Genomic DNA, 24,783 nt, shown 5'->3' on the forward strand with positions numbered 1-24,783 from the left:
AGTCTGGCTTTGACTTAGACGGGATAAGGGTAAGGTGATCAGACGTCCCGATTTTCAACTATTTGTCCCGTGGGACTTTTTTAAAACGCCGCGGGACGCGGGACAAATTGTTAGAAATCGGGACTGTCCCGCCAAAAGCCGGACGTCTGGTCACCTTAGATAAGGGGCAGGAACGAACGAGGGGGTGGTGGTGGGGGAGAAACCAAACACTAATGGGGTGTCTGCCTGGTCCCCAAACCCGTACAGGGCTGGGAGAGAGAGAAGAGCCGACAGAGGCGGCGTGGCTTTGGGAGACCATGCTCACTCACCAAGGTGACCAGGTTCTGACAGATCGGCGCCTGCGCAGTTTCCCCCCCAAAGCCTCGCGCCGAGCGTGACGACACCGGGAGGGAGGGGCCTCTGAGTAGCCAAACAAACGAACCTCGCGAGGGTGCGAAGACCCGGATGATCCGACCCCCGCCCCTACTCCCCCCGCCCCCCCCCCAGCAGAGCCGGAAGAGGGCGGGACGAGCCGGAAGAAGGTGAAATGCTGTCGGCAGGCGCTCCCAGGCTGTGAAGATGGCGGCGGCTGCGTGGCTTCAGGTGCTGCCTGTCCTTCTTCTTCTGGGGGCTCAGCCGTCCCCCTTGTTGCTTTTGGGCGCCGGGCCGGCAGCCGTCGCCGCTGCCGACCGGTCCAAGTGGCACATTCCGGTACCGTCGGTGAGTGTTCCGAAGCCGCCGAGCCCGGAGGAGCGAGGGGTGGGGCTACGGCGGCCCACGGGGTCCATGAAGGTTCTGCCGAAGTCCGCTTCGCGAGGGGTGGGTTCGCCGGGAGTGTCCCTGCGGCCGCTGCCCCGGGGCCCACCCACCTCCCTGGAGCGGGGAGCCGCGCGTTTGAGTGGATGGGCCGGAGTGTCAGGGCCGCCCGGGAGCGCAGAGGAGTGGAGCACGGTTTCCAGCCAAGTCAGGGAACTTTTGGTGCCTGGCTTGAGGCTGGTAAACGTGATGTGTAGGTGCAGAGTGGCTTCTCTTCCAGCCGAAGTTTTACGGCATTCAGCGACCCCGGGTTGGAGAAGAGGGATATGTAAATAGGCTCCCTCCGCGCTTCTTTGTTGCTGGATAGTTTTACGTACGAAGTTGTGTGATTTCGTTTGAACGTTGAAATGGTTTATTCTAAGTTTTGCCCTGTGATTAGGAACCCTAGGCATTAACACAATGTGTTGTAAATACTAGAATGGCTAACGTGGAAGACAGAGTATTGTAAAATTTGATATGGTAATAAGGCTATCCTTTTGGACAAGTAGCTAGATAGGTTTACCTTTTCTGTCTGTCCCCTTCCCCCTTTCAAAACTTAATTTGAATCAGAGCTACGGTCCTGTGAGCAGACAAAAATCAGATGCAGGTAGGGAAATGCGGAAAAGTGTGAGGACTACTAAAGCCACGGTGGCCTTTTTGTTTCATTCTGCTCTGCTCACTGGACCGTAACTTATTTGAGATTTTATATGGCAAGCATGATAGTTTTTGTTCATTTGGTGGAGAACTTTAGGTTCTCAATTTAGGTGTTTACTTGTTACTAAAATGAGTTAAATCGGGTTATTTTCTTATTGAATAGTTTCTCTTTTTTTATGATTGGTTATTGTGGCCAGTGATGAGTGGGTGAAGGGGATGAGCTGATTACGGAGTGCCTCCTGTGACGATTTAAGTTGGGATTTCTTGCAGCCTTCCTTCCTGAGTACTTGCCTCATAGCTTGAGGGGTGGGGGTGTGAGGGGATCATGTCTGTACCAAAGCTTCAAAATCCTGCAGTTTGGATATCGTGGAATTTTACTAAAAGGAAGGCTATAGTTGCCTTTTTTGTCGTTGTTAAGAAATTTTATAAATTTAGGCTTTTATACTATTTATATTTTACCTTGGGAGTTGTTCTCATGCTAATTAACTTTCTCCTTTATCTTTGCAGGGAAAAAATTACTTTAGTTTTGGAAAGATCCTCTTCAAAAATACCACTATCTTCCTGAAATGTGAGTTTTTGCATTTCATGAAGCTTTTGAGTTTTTGATTGATCCTTAAACTTTTAAATTACCTCTTTTCTACCTCTGTTGACTTATTCTCAATATAAGTTCTGAAATTTAATAGTCCACTGTCTAGGGCCTAGATTCTAGGCATTAACATATGTGATATAACTAATGTCCTTTCACTGAATAATCTTCAGAATATTTACTTATGGGAACTTTCTTGTTTTTCTGGTGTTTATACAAATGGCCATTGAAAAATGTGTGGGTCAAGAGCTCCAACTCCCCACACAGGAAAAAAATCCATGTATAACTTCTGACACCCCCAAAACTTAAGTTATTCTTCAGTATCTGTGGGGGATAGATTATTTCCAGGACCCCCACAGATACTAAAATCAAAGGATCCTCAAGGCTCCTATCTAAAATGGCATAGATCAATGCATACATTCAGCCCTCTGACTCCTAGATGCTGATGAAAGCAATATGGGTATTTATGGGGGGGGGGGGGGGGGAAAGCATGTATAAGTGGCCCATGCAGTTCAGACCATGTTGTTCAAGGGTCAGCTGTATCATTAGACAGATTGTGTTGGTTGATTGGTTGATTGCCAGCATGGTGTTTTAATCTGTTCTGAATTATAGAGACAATACCGATTTTGCTTTTGTGTGCCTGATGGATGTTTACTGAACATATGACGTAGGTTTGTCAGATCACTGGCTGTGAATGAATATGTATAGTGTATCTTTTGTTTGCAAAAGGAGTATTTTACCACTTGGATCTTTGCAAGAGGAAACTCAAAGATATTCTTTATTAGGAAATAAGGGTTATGTAGAACAAAACCAGTCTGTCCAGTTTAAAAACCACTGAATCCAAAATATCCCATTGTGCATTAAAGAAAAGCTTCCTTTTATTTCTGAAACTGCCTTTATTTTAGAGAACATAGGCAGCTCTATTTCAAGATCAAGGATAAAAAAATCTAAGTCATCCATGTATATTTCTATGCATATCTCCATGAAGTGCAAAGTTGGAAGTCATAGTTTGGTTATTTTATCCTTTTAATAATTTAGTAAGTAGTTATTAAAAACTTACTATGTGCCAGGCACTGTTTGAGACAGCAGGGAAGTGATAGAAAAGGATCTTTCTTTAGTTGATTTACTGGGGTTGAAAGAGGACAGTATACTCTCCTGATAAGTGACTTAAATTTTATTTAAATCAAATGTACTCTGACACACTGGTCTTTCTTATGAGGTTGGTTTACTAGATTAGGGTAGCTTTTAAGGGTTATGGGGAGTAGTGTTTTATCTTTTGTCTGACAGTCTGTGTTTCAGTATGGCTAGTGACGGGGGCTGTGAAAGAATTCACAATTAGAAAAGATGCAGAGAGGAAAATGTTTTTACTAACAAGGGAGCAAAAGACCAAGTATTGCTAGTCAGTACAAGGCTGGGAACCAAAGCTTACTTGCTCTTTTTTTTTTTTTTTTTTTTTTTTAATATATTTTATTGATTTTCTACGGAGAGGAAGGGAAAGAGATAGAGAGTTAGAAACATCGATGAGCGAGAGTCATCCATCAGCTGCCTCTTGCACACCCCCTACTGGGGATATGCCCGCAACCAAGGTACATGCCCTTGACCGGAATCGAACCCGGGACCTTTTAGTCCCCAAGCCGACGCTCTATTCATTGAGCCAAACTGGTTTCGGCCTTGCTTGCTCTTTTAAGAAGTGGATATTGCAAGGAAGGGAGGGGGGATTCTGTTGAAGTTGAGCAGATACCAGGGCGGGTTGTCTTAAAAAAGTTAGTTTGCTTTCCAGGAGACAGTCAGGCAGATCTCCTAAGGAGGTGTCTTATCAGTATTTTTTCCACGCCTGTAAAACATGCTTAGAACAAAAGTTATAAAGAGTTCAAAAGAGGCTTCTTTTAAAGGGGAGTAGAGAAAGGAACTTTTCTAACTAACTAGAGACTGCTTTGGTATGAATTATTCCAGCGTTGTTAAAATAGCAGGGAGGAGGAGGGGGATGCAAGAATGTAGCCTTGAGAGTAGCTTATCTTGTCCTGCAGTTTGAACCAAAGGCTGTTTGAATCAGAGGAGCCTATAATCTTGGGGATTAATTATCAGATGCTTCTCATAAATTGTGGAAGGCCAGAGCAAAGAAAAGGAAAGGACTTTTTCTGTCCTTACAGCCTGTATGATCTTCTTTACTTTTATTATGTACAGTCTTTTCTCGTCTGTTTTTTTGATCTAGTGGTGTTTTGCCAAGTTACACAAGCTACACATTTTGAAGCTACATACATTTCATTGTTTTTGGAGGATTTGCAGCTCCTTAACATTTACATTATCTTTCACTTTACTTCTGTGCTTTCTCAATTTACCATGTCTCTGATCTTATACTTTTGTGGGTAGGTTATATAGCTTTCCATGAAACTGGCAGGACCATTTTCATGATCTCTCAAAGCCACCCAATTTAAAGTTCTAACTGGTGTCTTTTAACATAAATAGTAGTATTTTTTGCAGCCAAGTTTCCTTGCAAATCTCCTTTTTAGAGGCACTTCTCCCTTTTTAAGCTTTAATCTTTATTTTGTTTTATTTTATTTTATTAATGATTTCAGAGAGAGGAAGGGAGAAGGAGAGAGAAATAGAAACATCAATGATGACAGAGAATTATAGATTGGCTGCTTCCTGCATGCCCCCTCCTGGTATAAAACCCACAACTAGGCATGTACCCTGTCCTGGTTCACGGCTGATGCTCAACTACTTGGCCACACCAGTCAGGATAGGGGTATGTCTTACTGGCTCTTATTTAATTGATGCTGTCTCTGTATGGTTCTTCTGAGTAGTTCATAGCAAGTTAGCAATATCCTTTTATCATTTCCATAAATTCTGTTCAGCACATCAGATTTTTGTGTATTTCAATTGAACCTTGTCAAAGTGTGTCACTTAAACATTAGTTTGAAAAACCAATTAAAAAAAAGAAAAGTGAAAGGTTATAACTTTAGGTATGCTGCTTCTGTTAGAACCAAAATAGGTTCCTAGGTACAGTCATGTTTATTTGTCATGTTTGCGTAAAGTTGGAATTTCTAGTATATTTTTCTTTCTATAGCAAGAAGCAAAGTAAAAGGTAATGTTGACCCTCCTCCCCCTACAGACAGCGAATCACTTCCAAATCTTCCAATGCCTTGGTCCACTAGAATATTGTGTTCCAGACTAAGTTAATGAGGCTTTTATGATTTCATAAGGTTCCTTGAGGTTTCTCTAAAGGTGGGTTTTGAAAAGAATCATTTTTTTGCTTTTGCTATTTTCTATCTTCCCCAGCCAGGTTTGTTTTTTATTCATAGTTCTTCCTACCCAATCTCGGTATCTTTCAAGGTTTAAACCATGAATTTTCTCCTTGTGGAACTATTTTGAATATTGCCTTTGATATGTCTAATGTTGTTATTCCTTCTCTCTCCAACTAGAATGGAGTCTTTTTAAGGGTTTTACTAATTTCCCCCCTCCTATTTCCATCTTTGGCCTATCATAGTTCCATGTAGCACTGTATTTAAGTACACTGCTCAATAAATATTTGGATGATAATAAAAGACGATTTTAACTTAGAACTGCTTTATTATTTCCAGATTTTTCTAGGGTTTAAAGCATAGAAGTAGATAGAGTTTCAAAGTTTAAAAACTGCTTAACTGCTTTTCCTTTTTGTGGGTAATTTAATTTTATATGAAGAATATCCAGTTCTTTTTGCATGTATTACTTCATTACCTACTGTGCAGAGAAGAAATGGCCTATGAATATCTCATTTTAGCAGAAAATAAGTGGGGTGATGGGGTTTATCTTTTACTCACAAAGATTCTTCTTTTATAGTTGATGGAGAACCTTGTGATGTATCTTTGAATATAACCTGGTATCTAAAAAGTGCTGATTGTTACAATGAAATCTACAACTTCAAGGTAAGGACTTTGGAGATCATCAATCAGGTCCTAATCCAAGAGAGGAAGGAGTGTCAGGAAGCCATGGGGGAGAAAAACAGATTAGAGTCCTTGCTTCCCAAGTTGCAGGCGTAGTTAATTACCAGCAGTTCTCAAACTTTCTAGTCTCAGAATTCTGTTACATTTTAAAATAGACTCCAAAACTCCTTTGATCATATTTGTATTTATATTAAAAATTAAAACTGTGCTCACTTTGACAGTGCATATACTAAAATTGGAACAATATAGGGAAGATAGCATGGCCCCTGTAGAAGGATGACATGCAAATTGGTAAAGTGTTCCATATTTAAAAAAAGAAAAGAAAAATGAGAAAATAGAGAAATATTTATTCAGCAACAATAAACTCACTGCATGATATAAAAATTTTTTAATAAACTTAAAAACATACACCAGAAGAGTGGTATTATTTTGTGTATTTGCGAATCTCTTTATTTAATGTCTGGTATAGTAGAAGACAGCGGAATCTTGTATCCTTTACTCTGTCTGTTTCGATGTTATTTTGGTCATGGGCACATAGCCAGGTTGCAGGCTTTCTCCCCAGTGTGGGGCATGCAGGAGGCAGCCAATCAGCGATTCTCATCATTGATGTTTTAATCTCTCTCTCCTCTCCTTTCCTCTCTGAAATCAATAAAATATATTAAAAAAACAAAACAAAAACAACACAATTGCAAGTTTGTGACTATGAAGAGTAAAGTGAGTATTAGTACAGTTAGGTGCCATTGCATTGGTTCCTGATAAGGGGCAGCAGCTTACTCATCATTACTTTTGCACTATTAGTACAAGGCAAATAACATCATGATGATGATGTTGGCAAGGCAAATAACATATGATGATGAGGAAGAAGAGGAGGAGGAGGAAGGGGGAGAGAATAGTTTTGACTTCTTAAAATCTCATAATCGAAAGGGTCCATGGACCATACTTTCAGAATTACCATTGTACACTGTACTTGGGCATTGAAGATTTATGGCACCTGTGTGATTTTTTTTTTTTAGGACTTTTTCATTCTTTAATAATTTTTTAAAATTACATTTCTCCTACTATTCTTGAGGTTTCTTTTCAAAGATAATCTGACTGGTCTTAAAAATATCTACCATTCAATCAGTTTTCAAACCATAAACATTTTAAATCTCTGCCTAATATTAGGGTTTAAATTATCTTCTTGTGGTGGTGTTAATTGTTTTTTGCACTTGTTATGCAACATTGGGTAGGATTAATAAGAGGAGGACTAAAGCACTGAAGAATTTAGAGAGATGATAATATCAGAATATAATTTGAAATATTATTGGCTGATCTTTTTCTCCTCTAATTTATTACTAATGCATTTACAGTTAAAAACTTTATATATTTGAAACTTCTGATAAAATTGGTCAAGAGCTAAGCAGATCCAGTCTTCATAGGTAGTATACGTTAAGATGTAAAAGTTATTTTGTCATGGGACAAAATTACGGAAATGACAAGCAGATAGAGATGAGATACTGGACCTTAGAAAAAAGAGGGTGAGGTTAGGCATGTAGACATTGGAGAAAAATGCACAGAACTGGTTAGCGAAGCCACAAAAATCGAGTGTTTCAGAGTGTCAGCGGTGGGCTGTTAATGGCTACAACGATTTTGTGCTCTATCCTAGCTTCTGAGCACAAGTGTGTCTTTTTATTAGTGGTGTTAATTTAGTGAAGTAACTTGTAAATATATACATGTATTTTTGAGGTGATGAATGTTAACCAAATTTATTGTGACATTTATTTCAATACATATATACAATTATATCGCAATAAAACCAGGAGGGGGAAGATTTACAGCTATCAAAGTTGAAGAAACCCATGTACTTATTTTACCTCACATCCCTTTATTACCTTCATATTTGTCAGCTGTATTATTTTTATGGTACCCTTCCCCTCTTTTACCCCCTCTAATTGTTTACCTTTTCTCTCTTTACCTTATTGGTTTGGCTAGAATCTCCAGAGTGATTTTGAGTAATAGTAGTAAGAATGGCTATCCTTGTCTTGTTCCTGATATTAAGGAAGAAGCAGTCAGTCTTTTACTGTTACACATGATGTTAGCTGTAGCTTTTTGGTAAATGGCCTTTATCAAGTTGATAAAGTTCCATTCTATTTCTAGTTTGCTAAGAGTTTTAATCATGAATGGATTTTACTTTTGACAAGTAATTTTTCTGCATCTATTGAGATTGTAAAAATCATATAAATATATTTTCTTGTAACAAAATTCTCTAGGGTCTGTTTCCCAGTTTTGTAGAATTTTTAGAGGACCTACCCTTTCTTTAGAGTCCAACACTATTAGAGTCTAGGTACTATTATATAGAATCTTTATCTGTTAATTTTTAAAATAGCAAACCCCAAACTATATTTGTATAATAGGTGATCTGTATGTTTTAAATATCTTAAAGTAAGTTAAATACTTTGTATTTATTTTTTCCAGACAGGAGATATGGAGAAATATTTGGAAGAACTTAGGGAAAAAAAGGGCTTGTCTGGGAAATATCAAACATCATCAAAATTGTTCCAGAACTGTAGTGAACTCTTTAAAGCACAGGTAATGTTTGGTAGTGGAGGGAGGGGAAATAGGAAAAAATGAAAAACGTTAATGCCTGTATTTTTGGTGATCTATTTCCTGCTCCCTAGTTCGATCTTCTGACAGAAATAAGTTAGAATCATGTTTTGATTGGTGCACAGCCAGTCACATAATTTCTCATCATAAAAGAGGATGTACTTATTTGTGTGTAAAAAGCAAACCCCCAATTTATTTTATATTGGTAAAGATACATAACATAAAATTTACCAATTTAATCATTTTAAGTGCGCCATTCACATTGTTTTGAAACTATAACCACTAATCATCTTTAGAACTTTTTTGTCTTCCTAAATGACACTTTATAATGCTTAAACAATAATATCTAGACACACGTTCCTGGTAACTATTCTCCTTTCTGTCTCCATGAATTTGACTATTCTAGATACCTCACAGAAGTAGAATCATAGCAATATTTGTTTGGCTTCTTGCACTTAACAGTGTTTTCAAGGTTCATCCATATAGTATGTACCAGAAATTCTTTCCTTTTTAAGGCAGAATAATGTTTCCTTGTACACATATAACACCTCTTGTTTATCCATTGATGGACATTTGAAACCCCCAATTTTTAATTATTTTGTCATTTCATCTATTTCATTGGTATATCCCCAGAAAAGTCAGCAATTTTAGATTTTACTGCTATAGACCTGAAGTGAAAGCGTTGAATTTTACATATATAAGTGGGATTTATATTGTAAAATTATCTTCTCTTAGAAATAGGATTAGACACAAAATTTTAAACAAAATTATATATCCTATAGGTGTTAAAAATAGTTACTGTAATTATAGCTTTTGCTTTGTGTTTACTGAATTTAAATGTTGCTTCAGAATATTTAGCAAATTTCCTTGAAGAGGCAAGGAAGTTCATGGAGAGCTAGGTTTTCTGTCTAGTTACTAGAAGTAGTTTATTGATAAGGCTTTAAGGAATAATTAGTAATAAGCAAATTAAGTAATTGATAATTGAACTGTAAAGATTAAGTTCTTATTATAACTTAGATTTTATGGACTTGGAGGAAAAGAAAATATCTTGTAATGGTGGAAGAATGGTAGAAAAAGAAAACTAGGAACAATGTGATATTGAGTGGGGGGGGGTTTCTGTTTATTCTCCTAATTTATTCTCCTGGCTAGGAGAATCATTTGGCCTTTGCTGAAATGTGAAAGCTACTTATTGTATACTGCTGCTCAAAATTTCCTAATTTTAGATCTGCTATAATCTTTCCAGGGTGTGGGCACATACCCCTATTGGTAAGGTTTCCTCTCCTCAATCTAATGTAACAGAGTTGAAATATGTGCTCTAAATACTCAGGATGGAAAATGCCTCCTCACCTGCTGGTAACTAGTAACAAAGGTAAATGTTATAATTAGAGTAGGTTTGTTTTTTTTGTAGCCAGGGAGTGTGTTGTGGTGGAAGGAGCAATGGACCAAAGAGGTACGAACCTTAGGTTCACATCCAAAGCTTTGTAGCTTTGAGCCACATTTTCTTTATCTGCAGAATGATGGGGAACTATAAGATCCCTCCATCCGAAGCGTATATCTGATTGGGCATGAGCCCATGGCAGGCACAGTGGGGCCAGGATGAGCGGGAGCAGAAGGTGGGAGCTGCAGGGGGTGTTGGACTGTGGGTTTCAGCCCAATCCCTGCAGGCCATCCGAAGGGATCCCACCTGTACGCGAATTTGTGCACCGGGCCTCTAGTGTTATTATATTTACTGTTTTAACATGTTTTGCTTGAACCATTTTTATGAATTTAGAAATATATTTTTATTACATACCTTTAATTTTAGTTTTGTATTTCTTCCATAGAGCTTTTCTGGGGATTCAATGCATCGATTGCCTCTTTTAGGAGAAAAGCTGGAGGTAAATTTTTCTGGGAGTAAATAGTAAAATTTTTGAATTTTCTTTTCTGAGTAAATAGTAAAATTTTTGAATTAATTTCCTTTTTTTTCCTTTTTTTAATGTTTTAAAGGCTAAGGAGAATGGAACAAATCTTACCTTTACTGGAGAAAAAATTGTAAGTAAAATAGGGAATTCAGCTTTTTTATGTTTGTGTATTTTGAATTATCTTGATATGCTAACATTTAAAAAGAAACTTAAGACTGGAAGCTGTACACCAAAATGTTGATAATAGTTTTCCCTAGTTGGTGATAAGAGTGATTTTTATTTTCTTCTTGGCGTTTTCTGTATTTTTCATATTTTCTGCAATCACTTTTTAATGTTTCTTTTTCTTTTCTTTTCTTTTTTTAAATATATTTTATTGATTTTGTACAGAGAGGAAGGGAGAGAGATAGAGAGTTAGAAACATCGATGAGAGAGAGTCATCAATCAGCTGCCTCTTGCACACCCCCTACTGGGGATATGCCCGCAACCAAGGTACATGCCCTTGACAGGAATCGAATCCGGGACCCTTCAGTTCCCAAGCCGACGCTCTATTCATTGAGCCAAACCGTTCCCGGCTCACTTTTTATTGTTTCTGTAGTTATGACCCCATACATATATTCACCTAAAAATAAAAGCAAAGGTGACAGGTAAAAAAATATATTTGAGACCCAGGAGGAATTGCAATCTTGGGAATCACTGATTCTGGCAGAAACCCAAGTAGTGTTCTGATTGGGAGGTAAAGGCAAGGGGTATTTATGAAAAAGGGAAGGAATTGAAGCAAGGAATTCTGTTGATGTTAATAAGTCAAGGAAGGATTTTCTATTAAGTGCAAATAAGCTAAATTATTCTTTCACTCTACATGGTGGCGCTAATTCTAAAGATTGCCTTTAGTTTTCAGTCCGGTGGTCTGGCACTCTGCTTTTCAGTTAGCTTTGCAAACAGTGATGTTGCTTCGTCCATTCCAAACAGGGTGTTGATTTGGCCCATTCCAAAGATTTGAAGAATAAGATGTGCAAGGTGATTCCCCTGGGGAGGCAGCTCTGGCTTCATTTTGAAGTGGTTCCGGTTATATTATTTTTCACAAATATTACTTGTAAAAAGGAAGAAACTTATGAAAGAATCTTCAACTCCACCTTAAATTATCTTATAATAGAATATAACTAGAAGAGATTTTGAAAAATTGTGATAGATTGAAGTCTATAAATATGCTTTAAAATTTTTATAATTCACAATGACTAATTCATCAAAACTTTGCCAGTTAAAAATATAGAAGAAATAATGTAGTTATTCACGTTGGGTCATGCTTTTTACAAAACTGATTTAAGCTTTTAATTTTATAACTTTATTAAGACAGCCGAAACCGGTTTGGCTCAGTGGATAGAGCATCCGTCTGCGGACTGAAAGGTCCCGGGTTTGATTCCGGACAAGGGCATGTACCTGGGTTGCGGGCATATCCCCAGTGGGGCGTGTGCAGGAGGCAGCTGATCGATGATTCTCTCTCATCTATGTTTCTAACTCTCTGTCCTCTCCTTTCCTCTCTGTAAAAAATCAATAAAATATATTTTAAAAAATATATATATATAACTTTATTAAGACATACACATATCTCAGAATTTACTCTTTTAAAACATACAGTTCAGTGGTTTTTAGGACATTGAAAACCACCAGTTATATTTAGTTCCAGAACATCTTCATCACCTCAAAAATTAATGGCATAGCCATTAGCAGTCACTCCTCATTCCATTCTCCCCCTACCTCTCTCCCCACCCCCAGGCAACCACTATTCTTTCTGACTTCTGTCACAATTTAAAACTGCCTGCACTTTTGCTTTCTGGTTATGCAGCGCCTGAAGATCAGCCAGAGGTGAGTGATTAGGGTCTTCTCAGGTTTCTTGCAGTCATGTGTGCACAGTCTCACAAATAACGTGCGCAGCCCTGCAGGAGCTCCTTGCCTTCTAGATTTCCAGGGATAGCTTAGAAACGCCTATGGACATCTTATTTCCAATTTTTCTTTTTAAGTTTCAGTCAGCCTCTTTATGGCCCCCCCAGTAACACTGACGGGGCCCTGTGATCTTTCACAGTTGCTGAGTGTTTTTGCGAGTGCAGTGAGTATGGAGCCATGTGAATGTTAAGCCCTGGAAGGGAGGTTTCCGCACCTTCCAGAGAGCTCTGGCAGGTGGGCTTCTCGCGGCCTCCGGACTTGTTCCCCCAATGGCTGCCAAACTTCTGTTTTTCAGTTTTTACAGTTGTGAGCATTTTGGTTTCAAGGAGCTTGGAATAGGGGCATAGGATTAGAACAAAAACACCACAAGCTTGCTTTTTCTACTGGTTTCAGCTACTTTTCTTACTGAGATTACTCTACAGTTATTTTTCATCAAGAAACAGTTGTGGAATTTCCAGAGTTCCAAAAGTGTTTATTTTGATAGTTTTTGCCCATATTCTTGTCGCTTTTATGAGTGTGTATTTTCAGAAGTCCTTATTTTGCCATTCTAGAAGTATCTCCACCCTCCCTATTATAATTGTACAGAATTTTAACCTAAAAATAAATAGGCATGGCAGACTTTATTACTTTTTTTTTTTTTTTAAGCAGAGAATGTCCATTGGATTTTTTCTTATTACTCATATGTATATATTTAATACTATAAAATTTTAGAAAATATACATAAGAAAAAATAATCACCCATAATACTACTACACACTAGGACTATAAATATATTTATCTTGTCTTTTGTCTTTGTGCATATTTATATTTATTTTATTTAAAAATAGGAATCTTACAATTTGTATTACTATAACTTTTAGCTTAGCAATATAACTTGGACATCTTCCAATAGTTCAGTAACTATTTATGGCATCATTATTTAAATGCCTGAATAGTATTTTATTGTATGAATACATTGCAATATGTTAACAGATCCTGGACACTTGTGTTTCATTATCTTTTTTTTTCTTTAAAAAAAAATATAATAAATCTTTATTGTTCAGATGATTAGAAGTGTGCCCCTTCTCCCCCTCCCCATAGCTCCCCTCCACCTGATTCCCCACCCCACCCCATGCCCTCACCCCCTGTCACTATCTTAATCCATAGGTGTAAGAATTTTGTCCAGTCTCTTCCCTCACCCCTCACACTCCCTTCCCCCTGAGAATTGTCAGTCAACTCCTTTTCTGTGTCCCCGATTCTATTATATTCACCAGTCCATTCTGTTCTTCAGATTTTTTATTCACTTGATTTTTAGATTCACTTGTTGGTAGGTATGTATTTGATGTCTTTTTGTTGTTCATAGTTTTTACCTTTACCTTTTCCTTCTTTTTCCTATTCTTAAAGAATATCCTTCAGCATTTCATGTAATCCTGGATTGGTGGTGATGAACTCCTTTAGCTTTTTCTTGCTGTGAAGCTCTTTATCTGACCTTCAATTCTAAATGATAGCTTTGCTGGGTAGAGTAATCTTGGTTGTAGGTACTTGATGTTCATCACTTTGAATATTTCTTGCTACTCCTGTCTGGCCTGCATAGTTTCTGTTGAGAAATCAGCTGACAGTCGTATGGGTACTCCCTTATAGATAACTTTTTCTCTTGCTGCTAGTAAGATTCTCTCTTTGTCTTTTGCTCTTGGCATTTTAATTATGATGTGTCTTGGTGTGGTCCTCTTTGGATTCCTCTTGTTGGGGTTCTGTGCACTTCCTGGACTTGTAAGTCTATTTCTTTCACCAGTTAGGGAAAGTTTTCTGTCATATTTCTTTCAGTAGGCTTTCAATATTCTACTCTCTCTCTTCTTATGGCACCCCAGAAATCTGGATTGTTATGCTTAAAGCTGTCCCAGGGGCTCCTTACACTATCTTCACACTTTTGGATTCTTTCTTTCTGCCTCTCTAGTTGGGTGTTTTTTGTTTCCTCATATTCCAGACCTTTGGTTTGACTCTTGGGGTATGTTGATCTACAGTTGAGTTTCTGTATATTCTTTGTATGCTTAATTTCTGACTGGTCCTTTTCCATTTTTTTTGGTATTCTCATTAAGGTCCTAGAAGATCTCTTCAAGTTTCTCAGTGGTTTTTAGAAGATTCTTGAGTAACCTTATAAATGTGATTCTGAACTCTGTGTCGTCCAGTATTTACTTTCCTCCATCTCCCCCATTCGTGACATGCTTCCGTGTCTCTGCATTTTGGTTGCCTCTCTGTGTTGATGGAGTGGCTTTGTGTGGTCGGTGACCTTAGGGGTCAGTAGCTCAGCTTCCCCAATCACCCGAGGTGGTTGTTCTTGGTACACCCCTTTGTGGGCTGAGTGCAAAGTCTTGGTGTAGTTAAGCCTTGATTGCTGTTGGTACACTGGGAAGAATTGACCTCCAGGCCAATTGGCTGTGAGGACCTGCTGTGTCTATAATGGAAGAACTGTTGTGTTGGAAACACGCTTATGGTGCAGGCCTTGTTTCAGTGGGGCTTTGGTGCTCACTGAGTCTGCCTCCCGAATGTGTCATTTATGGATGTGAGGAGTTGAGATCTGGTGTCTCACACTGACCATTAGATACATTGGCTTCTGGATCTCCAATGGGGTGCAGTTCAGCTACTGTCTGAGGCCACCCTGCAGGAGCTACAGCAAGAACCACAGTCCTCTCCTCCCTGCTTGGAGCTTGGAGGCTTTGGAGCTGTCTGCACCAGGTTTCAAGTTTGCTAGGTTAAACTGCAGTAGAGAAGGCCATTCATATGCAAAAGCCACTGCTTGGATCTTGGATGCGTTTGTAGATTGTGCGGGGTGGAGTGTCAGTGTGTCACTAGGCTAGGGCGTGGCAAACAGCAATGGTTGCCAGTCAGCCAACTCTGCTTCTCTGACCACGTCCCCACGTCTCATGCCCCAGCACAGCAAACAATTATTCTTGTGCGCAGCTCTGCAAGCAAGCCACCCTCACTTTCCTACCCGATGGCAGACAGTCCAGCTTCTTTCCAGAAACTGGATTTCAGAGAGATTGGGAGCTTGTCTCTCTTAAGGTTGAAGAAAGCAACGCCGAGATCCTCCGCCAGCTCGTATAGTGCGTGCGCACCTGTGCCTCCGTTTTTCAGCGCTTGTGCCCTGAATGCTCCTTTCTCTGTCAGCCTAGTTGTAGAGTTCCGCTCAGCAAGCTTTCCCGTGGCTCTGGGCGGTAGACGTTTTGTCTTTTAGTTGTAGTTTTGAAAATGTTGTGCACGGCAGCAGTGTAGGTTTGTTCTTAAGCCGCCATCTTGGACCCTCGTGTTTCAGTATCTTGTGATTTTAAACAGCACTGCAGTAAATGCTTTTGTAGATATATTAGTTTTTATATTTAACAGTTTCTTGTTGGTGAACATTTGGCTTCTATAACTTGTGCCCTAGCCGGAGTTGCCCATGCACCAAAGAATGGCAGGATTAATTCTCAGTTACAGGCATGCACCTGGGTTACAGGGTCCATCCCTGGTGTGGTGGGAGGCAACCAGTCGCTGTATCTCTCTCATACATTTTCTTTCTTTCCACCTCCACTCCCCACTTGCATGCTCTCTAAAAATCAATGAGAAAAGATCCCCTTGGGTGGGGATTTAACAACAACCTTTGTATTTTAATTTTCTAGTTGTTTCATGTGATCTCACAGAATATTTGCATATTATTAAAGATGAGGTTATATTTTATAGACTGCTATGTAATTTTTTCTTTTTACTTGACAAATTAGTACCTTTAGCACCACTTCTCCTTTTTATGTCTGTGTGCTATTTCACTTTACCGGGATTTTTATAATTAATACTCAGCTGATGAGCATTCTTTTTTTCAGAGAGAGTGGAAGAGGGAGGAGGGAGAGACATAGAAATATTGATGTGAAAGAAACACATCGGTTGGTTGCTTTCTGCACTTGCCCCACCAGGTCCCTGGCCAGGGAGGAGCCGGCAACCTAGGTTGAACTCTGGACTCTTTGTTCCTTAATCTGACATTTATCCACTGAGCCAAACTGGCTAGGGCTGTCTAATTATATCTTTGTGCACATTTATAATATTTCTTTTTTTTTTTTTAATATATTTTATTGATTTTACACAGAGAGGAATTGAGAGGGACAGAGAGTTAGAAACGTCGATGAGAGAGAAACATCGACCAGCTGCCTCTTGCACACCCCTCACTGGGGATGTGCCCGCAACCAAGGTACATGCCCCTGACCGGAATCGAACCCGGGACCTTTCAGTCCGCAGGCCGACGCTCTATCCACTGAGCCAAACCGGTCCCGGCTATAATATTTCTTTGGAGTAAATTCCTGGAGGTGGAATTGTTGGGTCTAAGTTCCTGTATTGATTTTTAAATTCTATGTGTTGTCAAAGTGTTCTGGAGGGAAATATTGTAGTAATTTATTGTCAAAAGAAAATAAGACTTGAATTTCCCTATTTCCTAACAAACTATAATAGCTATTTTAATTTAAAGCATTTTATGTAGTTTGTTGGGTTAAATTGTTTAAATTGTACTTTTAAAAAATGGTTGTTAAAGCTGAACATTTATGTATTGTATATGCATATTAGCTATTTGTAAATTGTGTTTTATTCAGTAACCTTCTATATATATACTTTTAAGTTCTACTCAGGGCTTGAGTCCTATTCTAGTGATTAAAGATGGCTGTCCCCTGTCTGATTGCCCCTAATTTACTATTCAGATTATAGTAAAAAAAAAAAAAAAAAAAAAAAGTGAAAGGATTACCTGCCTTTTGATTATTCTTCCTAAAAATTGAACCTACTGGTAAGGGAATACTTTATAATCCTATTTAAGGGATACAAGTTCAGTACCTCTCTACTCTGATAAAATATTATTTTTTAGGGGAAAAGGCCTCTCACTGTTCCTTCACTTAAGAAAAGATTTAATATTTGATTAGGTCACTTTTCTGGTTTAATTTCAGCAATAATGCAATATACTTACCATAATACTTTTTCAATTAATAGACATTTTTAGAGCAGTTTTAGGTTCACAGCAAAATTGAGCAAAAAGCAGAGAGCTTGCACATACCCCCTTTATAGATGCACACTCAGACTATATGGACTATAATTTTTAAACTCTTGTTTAGCCTTTTCTTGTGTTGTAGGATAATTTGAGCATTTGAGAAAAGCTGTGATTCCACAGGAAAATACATAAATGTACAAAATCTATTATCTACTCTGAAGGGTTTCATAGAGCAAGGAAGCTTACCCACTGGTCTCTGGATAGAAGTTCCTTTTAAGATCATAAAGTAATAAATTTCAGGTCTAAGTAGCAATACCTCCTTTCATGCATGAGGAAGAAGCAGACATTTGTTTTCTATGTTCATCTCCTTTTTGAAGGCCCATACTCTAACAGGCGTCTTCAAACTACGGCCCGCGGGCCACATGCGGCCCGCAGAGGAGTCTGATCCGGCCCGCCAGGTTTTTTGGGCAGTGAGCACAGCCGAGGTGTTACAGTAGGAATTAGTAGTTCATATAGTCCGGCCCTCCAGCTCTCTGAGGGACCGTGATCTGGCCCCCACTTTAAAAAGTTTGAGGACGCCTGCCTAGAATCTATGGCAACAAGTCCTTTGAAGACTTTTTCCTAAGGCTGTGCAAAAACTAACTGGCATTGGGACGGATGCTTCCTAAGTAGTCAATTCTGTAAACCTGGAGGCTGTAACTCCACTTCCCTGGACTTTGTGGGTCAGTGACTCTTGCTTTCCACATAGACTAGCCAAGATTAAATTTCATGTAAATGTGAGACCTGATCAACAGAAATTCTGGTAGTCTTGGAAAGACCAGGAGTAAAGGGAAATTAGATTCAGAAAGTGGTGTTTATAATTCATTAATTCATTGATGTCATCATGGGTGTTATTTTTTAGGTGATTAAATAATCTTAGTTCAGGATATTTATGTTTAAAAATACAACCTAGTGTACTAGCATGGCTTACTTAGAGATTCAATTTAGTGGTTTTAGTTGACGTTTTCCTTGTAGAAAAATAGATAAGTAAAAGGTATGATTTTGTGTGTGTAATAAGGTAGAAGATCTCCTGCCTTTTAGTAATTTATAACCTAACCAATTTTTTAATATGTACAATAGGCCTGTTTGTTTTGTTGTGTCTACTGTTTTAATGAATGAACATTAAGGACTCAACCATGTTTCTGGGTACATTCTGAAATAATTATTAACTTATGCTCTTTTTTTTTTTTTTAATACACTTTATTGATTTTTTACAGAGAGGAAGGGAGAGGGATAGAGAGTTAAAACATCGATGAGAGACAATCATCGATCAGCTGCCTCTTGCACACCCCCCACTAGGGATGTGCCCGCAACCAAGGTACATGCCCTTGACCGGAATCGAACCCGGGACCTTTCAGTCCGCAGGCTGACGCTCTATCCATTGAGCCAAACCTGTTTCGGCTTTATGCTCTTAATTCTTAAGACATGAAGTTTTAATGACTTTTTTCTCTCTAGGCAATGCATGATCCATTGAAAACTTGGCAAGATGCACCATACATTTTTATCGTACATATTGGTATTTCATTCTCAAAGGAATCATCAAAAGAAAATTTACTAAGTAATCTTTTCACCAGTAAGTACATTTCATTTCTTTTTTCACTTTGTATTATTATCTAGTTGTGTCATGTATGGTGAGTCATGTGTAATTGCTTTCAGGGAGGGAATAATTAAGAACGTTCTCACATAGAAAAACTGAAGGAGAGAAATTAACATTTTTCTGTACTCAAGATGTACCAGATAGAGTCTTGGGCACTTCATATACTATGCTTTCTTATTATATACTAGAGCCTTGGAACACAAAATTCGTGCACAGGTACGGTCCCTAGGCCTGGCTGGCAATTGAAGTGTGAGCATTTAGCGTGGAGGGGCAGGTCCCAGCTGACCTCTGGGCCCCGGGCAGCACCTGGGCACCCAGGTCCTCATGCGCCCCCTCTGCCTGAGTCATTGGGCTCCCACCCGGCTCCCTTAGCACTTGGGCTAGACAGTGGCCCCACCTACCGCTGCCGCCAGTGGTTGCCATTTGTGGAACAATCAGTGGGGAGATCAGGCTCCACTCGCACCTGCCTTGACTTGGCGCCACCCGCTCACCTGCTCCACCATCCCGTCGTGGTCCTACTCTTGTTGGGGCCCATTGTGGCTGGTAGAACCTCCGCTGCTGCCAGCTACCAGGGCTGCATCGTTGATGCTGCCATGTTCCATGCTGCCCACTGGTAGTCAGCATGTCATAGTGAGCCATCAAACTCCTGGTCAACCTCCCAGTTGAGGGGACAATTTGCATATTAGGCTTTTATTATATAGGATGATAGATTTGATTCTCCAGCTTTTTAAATTAGTAATTTGATTTCCTTTCATTTGATTCTCCAGCTTTTTAAATTAGTAATTATTATCATGTTCTTAGTATTTGTTAGTAAGCTACTGCAAATTCCAGAAAGTGATGACTTGTCAAAACTTAATTACTGCCGAAACTGGTTTGGCTCAGTGGATAGAGCGTTGGCCTGTGGACTGAAAGGTCCCAGGTTTGATTCCGGTCAAGGGCATGTGCCTTGGTTGCGGGCGCATCCCCGGTGGGGGGTGTGCAAGAGGCAGCTGATCGATGATTCTCTCTCATCGATGTTTCTAACTCTCTATCCCTCTCTCTTCCTCTCTGTAAAAAAAAAAATCAATAAGATATATTTTTTAAAAACAAACAAACAAACAAAACCCCCCCACAAAAAACAACAAAAAATACTTGATTACCAAGTCAAAACCTGGCAATTTAAAAATTAATGGACTTTGGTAATTATTTAATGTCTCAATATTTTTTCTTTTTCAAAATTTTATTTTTAAATTATAGTTGAGATACAAAATCATAATACTACTATGGTGTACACCTGGGACTAATATAATTTTGTATGTCAACTGTCTAAATTTTTCTTGATATTCTCTTTTCCACTCTTGCTGCCCAGTTCATAGAAGTCATCTCTTTCTGGTATTTTGCAATAGCTTAATAACTGTTCTTATTTCTTAAAATTTTTTGTTTTGTTTTGTTTCTTCCTTCTCTGTGGTTTCCTTTCCACCTCTGCTTTCTTAAGGAGAATATAGAATAGAAAAAATTATGGTGGCCATCCTTATCTTACAATATTGGCACATACCACCATTAAATATCATGTTCACTGTAGATTTAAAATAATGTGTTTTTTATTTGGTTAAGGCTATACCTTCCTGTTCCAAAAGTAAATATATTTTTATTAGTATTAAGAATAAATGCTGTTTTATCAGATGCTTTGATTGTATTGATTAAAATGATCATATAGATTTCCTAATTGAATCTGTTCATGTGATGTATTATATTAACTGGTTTTCTAATGGTAAACCGTTCTTGAATTTCTGAGATGCCATTATTTGGTCTTGATACACACACACACGTTTTCTAGTTTATATTCTTTTTTTGTTTTATCCATCTGTTGTTTGGAGCTAAGAACTTTAAAGCATAGACTGAACTACATTATGTGAAAGTTTTCTCTCTCAGACGGTTTTATCATTTTTCTTCCCTTCATTAAAACCTTTGAAGTCTCCATATTGCCTATAAAATGTCCACATTTATAAGCAAAGTTTATAAAACTATAAGTTGTCCCAGTTTACTTTTTGTTGCCTTGTAGCAAAATGCTATGACATGGTACTGTGCATTATCTCAGTCTACAAGTTCTTTAAATATATTATGCATTTTTGCACCTGTCTTTGTTATTTCTTTTGCCCGGATGGCTTTTTTTACTTTATCCTGGAAAATAGAAATTTCATGCTTCTGGGTCTGTCTCAGAGGACAGTTCTCTGTGTTGCTTTTCAACTAACTCTCTCTTCCCTCTAGATGGTAATCCACTAGGATGGCAGAAAACATCTTATACATCTGACCATCCCCTATTTTCCATAGTGTGTATCATATAGTAAGTGCTTAAGTTCTATTTTAGCATAGAGCAGCGGTTAGTCAACTTTTTCTTAAAGGGTCAGACAGTAAATGTTTTCTCTCCTATAACTACCTAACTTTGCCATTGTGTGAATGCACCATAGAGAATATGTAAGTGAATGGATATGACTGTTTTGTATTAAAATTTTATTTATAAAAAGTGGATGGCCAGATTTGGTTCATGTGCTGTGTTTTACTGACCTTCTGGCATACTGTAAGCAAAGAATGTGACAAATATTGACTAATTATCTTATTTGCTTTTTTATTAAATTAAGAAGGTATAGTTTTAAAAACCAGTTCTGCTATGACATTTTTGTAATTGCTATTATGGGATGTTCCTTTTGTTCATAAAAGTATTAGATCTAATTTATTTATTTCTTTTTAATCCTCACCCGAAGACATGCTTAGAAAGAGGGGTCGTTGGCTGGGGGGGCGAGGGGGGAGTGGGGGGGAGATGGGAAGAACACCGAACACCGATGTGAGAGAGAAACATTGATTGATTGCCTTCCCTATGCTCCCCAGCTGGGGATTAAACCCAACACCCAGCCTAGGTATGTGCCCTGACCAGGAATTGAACCGGCAATCTTTCGGTGCACAGGCCTGATTTATTTTTAATAATGTTATGTCCTTTCTGCCTGATAAAAATTAGCAGGGCCCAGCTGACATGGTTAAGTAATTGAGTGTCGACCCATGAACCAGGAACTCACAGTTTGATTCCTGGTCAGGGCACACGTCCAGGTTTTGGGCTTAATCCCCAGTGGGGGTTGTGCAGGAGGCAGTCTATCAATAATTCCCATCATTGATGTTTCTATCTCTCTCTCCCTCTCCCTTCCTCTCTGAAATCAATAAAAACATATTTTAAAAAATGAGTGGGATATTTTTGATGAATAGGCATTTATTAGTGTGTCTCTGGAGATAGGTACTAGTTTTTATTTGTTAATCAAATATAAAATTTATCCAAATAGTTTTATCCATTATAATTTAAAAGTAGTCATAGGCTTGTTTCTGTAAATCAAATCTGTCTTTCAGATATTTGTTACCTTCATTTGTTTTGCTCCATTAAACCCTGTTGTTATTAAGCACCTTCTAAAAATGATTTATTAATGTAGCAAAGTCATATGAAATTGAAGTAGGTAAAATAAAAAACAATATGAAAATATAGGTAAGGAGAGAGAGCAGATAGAGGGAGTCAGAATGGAGGAATGAAGTCCTGTAATTTTCAAAACATTAGTGCTGTGTTGTAAGAAAAGTATATGTGAAGTGTGTTTGGAATTTAGAGGAGACGGGGAAGTTCCTGTTGGGCAGCTCACAGAAGGTTTTATGGAGGAAGTACATTCAGCCTAGTGTTTAAAGGATGTGAGAATGGAAACAAAGGGCTTTTCACTTAAGATATTGACTGTAGCAGAGGCATGGAGACATATGCAGGACATAGCACAAACCATGAGAACACTTAGTGAATTTGTAAGTGCTCTACAGCTGTAATATTCACCAGAATTGAAATGGTTAAAAGTAAATGACCCACTGGAATTTTCATTAATTTTTATCAGACTATATCAGATGATGTTTTTGTTTAAATTCTTCATTGTTCCCATTAACTCTGAGGACTAATGTGTTTTGGCAGTGACTGTTGAATTGAAGGGTCCCTATGAATACCTCACACTTGAAGAATATCCATTGATGATTGTAAGTAAATTTATATTCTTGATAACTTCAACATTAAATATTAACTTGAAAGAGTGGAAACTCCATGTTTTGTGGCCATTTTCCTTTTTAAAGAATTGTTCCTGAACAGTTCACAGAACTTTGCTTGTACTTTGGCAGTTTTTACTAGAATGTGATCTGTGAGCGTTAGTGAACCCCTTTGTGCCTCATTTTCTCATCTGTGAAATGAAGAGGTGATGTGTGGAACTGTAGAGTTGGAAAGTAACTCAAGGATTGTTTCAAATCTCACATCTTCTCAAGGAACCAAAGCAGGACACTTCTTACTAGGTGTACCGGTTAATAATGGCGAATTTTGTAATAAAAGAAAACAGGATAATTTCAAGAGAAACATCAAAAGTGCTGTATTCAAAGTAATGCCCATCGCTAGCTACACGTTTCTCCCATGTTTCAGGTAATTTGTGGATACCATCCCAATAGAACTTTACTTATTTTGAGGCAAACTCTTCAGAGATCCAATTTTCCACTTCTTCATATATTTTGAAGTGTTGCTCAGAAGGTGCGTGTGCCATCAATCAGAACAAGTGGTAATCTGAAAGAGCAAGGTCTGGTGAATACAGTGGATAGGTTAATACTTCCCAGGCAAGATCTTTTAATGTGTCTTTAACTGGTTTTGAAGTGTGTGATGGTGCATCATCATGAAGCAAAATTACTTTGCCGTGTCTTCTGGAACATTCTGGTTGTTTCACAATCAAAGCATGGTTCAAATTGATTATTTGTTGTCAGTAGCGATCAGTATTAATGGTTTCACCTGGATTTAGAAGCTCATAATACACGACACCTTCCTGATCCCACCAAACGCAGAGCATTGTCATCTTTTCAAAGCTATTTGGCCTTTCAGTGCATTTGGGATTCTCAAAATAAATCCACTTTTCATCACCAGTCATAATTCGATACAAAAAAGACTTCCTTTTGTACTGTTGAAGCAACATTTTACTGATGACTTGTTGATTTTCCACTTGTCTTTCTTTCAGTTGATGTGGCACCCATTTTCCTTCCTTTAAAATCTTTGCCATTGCTTGTAAACGATGGGAACTTGTTTGCTGAACAACGTTTAATCTTTCTGCAAGTTGTTTTTGAGTTTGACACGCATCTTCATCCAATAATGCCTGTAATTGTTAGTCTTCAAACTTTTTTGGTTGACCTGGCCATTCTTTTGTCTTTAACATTGAAATAATCACTTTTCAAGCGTTTAAACCAGCGTTCACAAGTATCTTGAGATGGAGCATGTTCACCATAAGCTTCCCAAAGTATCCAATAACTTTTTCTTTAAAATTATGAATTAAAACTTTCTACAAATGCTCTTTTTTTTTTGGCATGAAATTTGACATTTTTAAGGGTAAAAATATCTGATGTTAATACCTTCAGCAAATTTGACATAAGAAGTTTTGAAGTTTGTTGTCAATACAACAAAATAGCATATATATCAAATCACATATATATATATATATATATCAACATATGTATAACTCCATGTATTGAAAATATCTGCATTATTAACTGGTACACCTAGTACAAACCTATAGTTTCTGATCCCACTTAAAGTAATTAAATGATGAAGCTTCATCCTTTTTATTGTGTGTGTGTCTCTATGGGAATATCCTTAATGTATTTTTTAGATTTCCTTTGTTCAGTTTTTTCTTCTTCCTTTCCCTTTTATAGTTTTCCCTCTTGGTTGTATTTCATTTTCTTGCCACACCTTTTTTTCTTCAATGTTCATTTATATAATTTTACATTGTGAGCTGAAAAAGCTC

General features: G+C 38.2%; 2 protein-coding genes and 1 non-coding gene across 5 annotated transcripts in view; 2 read left to right on the forward strand and 1 right to left on the reverse strand.

The window, feature by feature from the left end:
• The window catches only part of GANC (glucosidase alpha, neutral C), a 64,799-nt gene extending 64,357 nt beyond the window's left edge, over positions 1-442 (reverse strand). The window contains exon 1 of one of the 2 annotated variants that reach the window (XM_036445072.2): positions 309-442. The gene's annotated coding sequence lies outside the window, so the exon portion shown is untranslated. The remainder of the gene's footprint in view (positions 1-308) is intronic. The other variant, XM_045583563.1, reaches the window with a different exon arrangement.
• Positions 443-472: 30 nt separating this feature from the next.
• TMEM87A (transmembrane protein 87A) overlaps positions 473-24,783 on the forward strand; it is a 51,401-nt gene continuing 27,090 nt past the window's right edge. The window contains exons 1-8 of one of the 2 annotated variants that reach the window (XM_036445115.2): positions 473-699; positions 1,936-1,996; positions 5,834-5,919; positions 8,392-8,505; positions 10,344-10,397; positions 10,507-10,551; positions 18,826-18,943; positions 22,932-22,993. In XM_036445115.2, the coding sequence (XP_036301008.1) occupies positions 559-699; positions 1,936-1,996; positions 5,834-5,919; positions 8,392-8,505; positions 10,344-10,397; positions 10,507-10,551; positions 18,826-18,943; positions 22,932-22,993 (681 nt within the window). In that variant the 5' untranslated portion in view covers positions 473-558. The remainder of the gene's footprint in view (positions 700-1,935; positions 1,997-5,833; positions 5,920-8,391; positions 8,506-10,343; positions 10,398-10,506; positions 10,552-18,825; positions 18,944-22,931; positions 22,994-24,783) is intronic. The other variant, XM_036445116.2, reaches the window with a different exon arrangement.
• Positions 6,145-6,248, forward strand: LOC118709991. Its single transcript, XR_004985233.1, has one exon. It is a non-coding gene; the product is annotated as a U6 spliceosomal RNA (small nuclear RNA).

This window comes from Pipistrellus kuhlii, unplaced genomic scaffold, assembly GCF_014108245.1.
Source record: "Pipistrellus kuhlii isolate mPipKuh1 unplaced genomic scaffold, mPipKuh1.p scaffold_m20_p_1, whole genome shotgun sequence".
Classification (NCBI taxonomy): Eukaryota; Metazoa; Chordata; class Mammalia; order Chiroptera; family Vespertilionidae; genus Pipistrellus; species Pipistrellus kuhlii.